General features: G+C 44.2%; 1 protein-coding gene across 3 annotated transcripts in view; it reads right to left on the bottom strand.

Moving 5' to 3' along the window:
• Window positions 1-477: 477 nt before the first annotated feature.
• The window catches only part of LOC147625954 (secretory carrier-associated membrane protein 2-like), a 94795-nt gene continuing 89272 nt past the window's right edge, over window positions 478-6000 (bottom strand). For all 3 annotated transcript variants that reach the window (XM_086817497.1, XM_086817499.1, XM_086817498.1), the window contains 3 exons: window positions 1675-1723; window positions 1184-1249; window positions 478-1046 (listed from right to left, as the gene is read on the bottom strand). In XM_086817497.1, the coding sequence (XP_086673623.1) occupies window positions 972-1046; window positions 1184-1249; window positions 1675-1723 (190 nt within the window). In that variant the 3' untranslated portion in view covers window positions 478-971. The remainder of the gene's footprint in view (window positions 1047-1183; window positions 1250-1674; window positions 1724-6000) is intronic.

Raw genomic sequence — 6000 nt, 5'->3', positions numbered from 1 at the left:
CCTTCTCTTCTCTACCTACTGACTTGCCCGCCCTCGAGGCTGGCTCTGATACCACTGTCAAGCCTCCCGAGACTCTGACTAACCCTGGGCACCCTTTTATAGGCTCTTGGCCAGTCACCGGGCGTCCACACATGGGTGCCCGCCCGTCAGTCCATCCCCAACCCAGCTCACCAATCTGCCTACCTGGCTCCAAGCTACCCCAAGCCTCAAAGCCAGTCTTGTGTGCCTACGCACACGGTAGATACACTCTGTGCACATGACACTTAGGCAGTCATGAACCCTACACACCAACGCACTTCCTCCACACATTTGATGCACTAGGTAATGTGAGGCCTTGTGCAAACATATATTCTGCTCAAAATGGTTATCATTGACAGTTTACATGCCTTCTAGTGATGCTTGTTCCATCTGTTTCACGTGATATAAGTCTACGTCCACGCAATTTTATATTAAGACACAATAAATTACACTTCATTATGCAGCAGAAACAATTTATTATGACCTCAGGGAAAAAAAATACAAGCATCAGAAAAACGCCAGTCCCAGAATGCCTGGAGACATATCTACAAAACAACTGTTATCGTTGCTATCCTGTCCTACTGGTATATACAGCAGAGGTATAGGTTGCCACACAATCTTCAAACCCTTTCACAGTGCTCCTTTTTGTGTTTCAAGACAATAAGCTGGTCATAGTGATGTTACTGCCTTGTATCATTAGAGCGGTCCCTGTTCTTAGACTGAAAAACATTACAAATGAATCAAATCTTTACTGCTTGCCTACAATAAGCAAAGAAAATGTGTATGTCCACTTACTAAAGAGGTCCTAGAAGGTGATCATAATCACATTATCTAAACCAGAAGTAGCCTGCATGTGGGTGTGTGGTAAGTTGGTTGGCAGGGTCAGCACAAAACGACCTAGCATACAACATTGGCAACTCAACTCCAGGAAGGACAGCAGCACCTAACTGGAGTTACAGGGCGGCTCTAACAGCCTCACGTTTGAATTCTGCAGCTTTACCAGAGCCTCTGAAATACATGTACACTTGCTGCAAATACACACAAGAAAATAACAGTCCATTTCAGCATCCACTTTGATATGAGGGTTCTGATTATATGATTGCCAGTGAAGGCAAAAAGAACAGCAAGACATCAAAGTAATTATGGCAGGTCATACAGGCTTTACCTGAAGAACCCAAATGCTTAGCAAAGCCTCCAAGCAGAAGCAAGCAAAGCCAATTAGGTACAGTATCTATAGGAAAAAATAAAGCAACTGCCTTAGCACAAACATAGAATGGCATATGTTTGCACAAAAAAACTTTCAGATTTGACTTAATTAGCACTGAAACCCATGAAAGAAGAGGTGGAAAAGGGGGAAGCATGGAAGGTCAGCATGCACACGTGTAGTAGAAAGGTCCAGAGAATGACCATCAACAATGAAAACAATGGCAAAGGCCAAAAACGTATGGAGGAGGTAAACTATCATCTTGTTAGTAAATTGTTAGTCAATGAGACGCAAGTGTGCGCGCGTGTGCACACACACACATACAGAGAAAGAGTATTTATGTCTACTGAAAAGACACAAAGGGACTATGAGACTAAAACGTAGTACATATGATCCATATATAATCTTGTTGAAGTGAGAGAGAGAGAGAGAGAGAGAGAGAGCATGCTCACCCCAACTCCCACTGAATCTGATATGATGTCTATGAGTGGTAAAATGCCCCTGAAACAAACAAAAAACAAACATAATTGTATTGAAGAGAACACCTTCAGTTGAATGGTCCAGTAAGAAAACATCTTTACTTCTTGTTGAGAAAGGGAGGGAAGGAGGGGGGGGAGGGGAGGGGGGGGGGGTTTGAAGTTCAGAGCTGAATCTCTGGTTCTTTGAAAGATAACATACTACTCAAAGGCACACGTCAAATTAAACAACAAATAAAACCCCATCGGCCAACTAACAGCATTATATCTTCCTCCCACTACACAGTTGTACACCTTTCCCAAGCTACAAAGTGACCAATGAAACTCAAGTCCAGAAGGCACACACCCACACCCATTACAACCCCTCCATCCCCAAACAACTGACTCGTGATGCAAATATGATCAGTGCTTGAATTTCAGATCTATTTCTAGTAGCAGTGTAAATCTAAGTCCAAAAACTAAGCTCACATCAAAGTTGTCTCCTAGAATTAATGTTCAAGTAAAGAGCTTACCTTAGCCTTTGCCGAAACAAGCATCCTTTGGTCTTGCAGAGCCACAAATACAACTTCTCAATGTGGGTGCGCTAGCTCGTCTGTTGTCACACCGGAATGCTTCTTTTGCTAAGGGTAAACAAAGAGCTCTCTTTGCCTGGATGGAGGCAAGAAGAGAAGAGTCTTCACGGTAGGTCTCTCTCACAAGAGGTGGGTGGAGAAGAAGCTAATGAGAGGGAGAAGCCTACACTCAAACCTATTCAAGCAAGCAAACCATCAAGCATAGCTACACACAAGCAAGTAGGAGTAGAGAAGAAGGAGAGCTCACAAGTATTCTATCGCAAGGGAATGAATGTGTATTGTTTAACATCAAAATTGACTTGTCCACAAATGACTAGCTTTCACACTAGGCCAAATAGTCTCAGGCCACAAGTTCTAGTCTTAAGCAAGTATGTACACAAAGTTGGGAAATTCTCTATTTGGCATTAAGCTCAAGGTAATGCTGCTTTATAAAGTCCAGCGTTTCCTTACAAAAGATGGGCCTCCGTTACACATAGGTAAGATGGCAAAGCACCTAATGGTAGCTTGGGCACGTGAAACCGTGTTAGCTTGTGAAGTGATTTACATACCCCCCTTCCTAATGGTGACGACTGCATCCCTGCGTCACCAAGCTCGGGTGGTGAAGATACTGCTAGTTCCGGAGAGGTGTGGATGGTCAAAAATATAGTCGATGACGAGACCAACCCACATGCTTTAGGACATGTTGGAGATGGACTTTGGTTGGGCCTTGAGTTTTGATTGGCAACGACCAATGGAGATCCCGACTTTTTTTTTTTCCGAAAAAAAAGAGACTTCAATTAAGTGTGAAAAAAATTTACAAAACAAGCAAGGGAGAAATCTCAACCAATCGGGTGCCTTGTGCTGCCAACAAGGCCCCATATGAGATCAAGCGAAAAAAAAATGCCAAGATCCCATTCTCTCATAAATTGGGCGCGTTTCTCTTTGCGGCCCTCCAAGATCCCGACTTGTTTGGTGTAGGGCAAGGTATGATTCCCAAATCTCATGGTGAAGCTAGAGACGGGGCTACTTCATTGTTTGAGGTTTTTGTTGTGATGGTAAAGATAGTCGAAGAAGAGGCAAATAGTCGAAAGTAGACTGAAAAGAGTTGTTTTCTTTGAAGATCTTTGGAGATTCCAGCATGGATCCAAGCGATGGGTTGTACCATGGACCAAGTTTTTGCCCACCATGGCTCCCCATCCAAAGATGTACCTGGATGATTGTCGAGGATATGCAGATAGCTAGCTATTGTGAGTTCCTATGTATGCAAGATATGCTTGTAAAGTGCAATGCCCTTGTGAATAATGCATGTGTCGTGCATGGGCTATGAGGGTTGAACGTGTGACCATGTGTATTCTCCTCCATGTGACAACTCCAACTCTCTGCTTTCTTTCGTTCTTATTTCTACTTTCTTCGACAATTAACTTTCATCCCAGTTTTGGGGAATCAAGATCATGAATCTTTTGTGGGACTCCTTTGTAAGTTAACGAGGATTTTGTACCGGCTTCAATCCCATAAAAAAAAGGATAGTAGTAGACAAGATCGTCATGGCGGTGAGACGTACCAACCGGCATTGGTGCACCAGTCTCGTAGAAGAAAGTGATGAAGAGCTTGCGAGAAAGCCATCGGCCAGGGTCCAGACCACCGCATGATAACAAAGGGTTTCCAGAAGGTGACTTGTGACTGTGGAAGTATTTGACCATGCCATAGAGGTCTCTCTTCTAACGAAAATTCCTTCATCAAGGTCGAGGACCAAGCGCTCTTTGCTTGTCCATTGTCCTTTAGCACCTCCTCAAAAATAAGATTGATAAAATAAGAGAAACCGCATGTGGCAACTATGGCTAGGTCGGAAGAAGCTCGCCCTCACTCTCCAACGTGGGGGTCCCCTTGCGTGGCATCTCGCGTGGTGGAGTTGTAGCCCCTGCTCGTGGCATGCGCCTTACGGGGCTACGTGGCCCCACAGCCACCTTAGCTTGCATTTTTTTAATATATTATTATTATTATTAGAAGAAAAATGAATGGAGAAAGGGGAGAGTTTTTTTTCAATTTAAATAAAAAGAAAACAACCTATTGGAGGGGGGGTGTGAAAAAATTATAGCATGGAACCAAGGGAGGATGGAGAATGTATTGTGCTAATGTGTGTGTGCATGTGCGCGCATGTGTGGAGAGAGGGTGTGCATATGCGGGAGGTGTGTACACTCCCGTGGGTATTAGTACCCACTTCTATGCCTGTCTTGTAGAGTCTGAGGAAGTAGTTGGCAAACACCTCCCTCCAAATGTGTCTTGAAGGAGGTGTTTTTTGGTTTTTTTGTTTTTGTTTTATTTTTTTTTGGTTTTAAACTATGTTTTTTTCATCATTTCCTTGTATATTTGTCTATGCAATTGATAGTAGGAGGTGCTACGTTACCTATGTCCACATGGGGTTTAAGGCTTCCCGCTTATCGTATAAGCTCAATGAGCAAATACGAAAAGTTATTCGCCCATCCATGATGAAAGCTTTGACACCACCACAGTTGGCCATGTTGGTACGCTTGATTGAGCTTTGGCCTTCCATCTCCCGGGTTGGTATTGCGGTGTAGCACACAAGGTTGTTGTGGGACAATGGTGATCCCCTTGAGCCTTGGGATCGCTTGGTGGTACCAAGGGAGTGTGTGCATGCTCTCTTGGGATTTTGGCACCATGGGTGGCTCTTCTCTGACTTTAATTGAAGGGGGTATGACCACCACACAGGGACTTGGTAATACCTCTTGCTAGTTCATGTCCACGGACCCTTCTGACTCCTTTAGAGCTTGGTGTCAGTACGTGAGTCGAAGTGGTAGTCAATGCTCTCCATTCCTACTTAAACTTTGGGGTGGTGTTGAGGGATAGATCTCCACTCCATCCTCAATTTTGATTATAGAGGCTTGTGGTACGGGTTTCCTTGACCTTGGAACCCAAATGTAGGGATTCCCTTCATAGAAGCCTTCAGCTTCTAGCAGCCTTGTCAGGATGATCCAGCAGTGTGTTGGTAGCTGTTGGATGGGTTTGGGAACGTCGCTTGTGTAACTTGGTTGAACACAATGCTAATCAATACACTTAATACACCAAGATTTAATGGACAACATGCTCAATACAAGAAGTAATTTGCTGAATTGACAAGTGTCACCAATTGGCTGACCATTTGGTCCATCTCCAGATTTGTGTCTCGTTCACTTGAGGCCAGGCCGGTGTCTCATGTGAAGGGGCCAGTATTTTTGCATAACATGGATGGGAGCCAGACTGGTGCCACCCGTGTGTTAGCAGGACATTGTCGTATGGACGGGAGCCAGACTAGTGCCACCTGTGTATGACCTGAACTGTGTTCTATCCATGGGATTGTCATGCCATGGAAGAGCCAGTATTTGTGCCGTGTCTTGCCTATGGGACTGTCACTCCATAGGGAGGCTCGTGCCTGGAACTGTGTTTTACCTATGGGACTGTCACTCCATAGGAAGACCAGGATTTATGTTTTATGTCGTACCATTTTTGTGCCCGACAGATATTTTGTACTTGTTCCATGAACGGGAGATATGTCCATGATACTATTTGCACATGCACTCATGTTTTGCATGTTTGAAACTGTTTTCGCATGACTTGTATTCTTGTGTTTGCCTGCTTGACGAGCCACTTACTGAGCGGGGACGCCTGCTAGTGAGTCGTGAAGTTTACTCTGTCTTCTGACAAGTTTTGTTGCGTGTGAACAAGTGGTAAGTGTATTGCACTTGTTGGTTTAATA

This window comes from Cibotium barometz, chromosome 23 (assembly GCF_041138505.1).
Source record: "Cibotium barometz isolate CiBa-2024 chromosome 23, ASM4113850v1, whole genome shotgun sequence".
Classification (NCBI taxonomy): domain Eukaryota; kingdom Viridiplantae; phylum Streptophyta; class Polypodiopsida; order Cyatheales; family Cibotiaceae; genus Cibotium; species Cibotium barometz.
The sequence above is the reverse complement of the archived record's forward strand: the minus strand, read 5'-3'. Positions and strand labels throughout refer to the sequence as shown.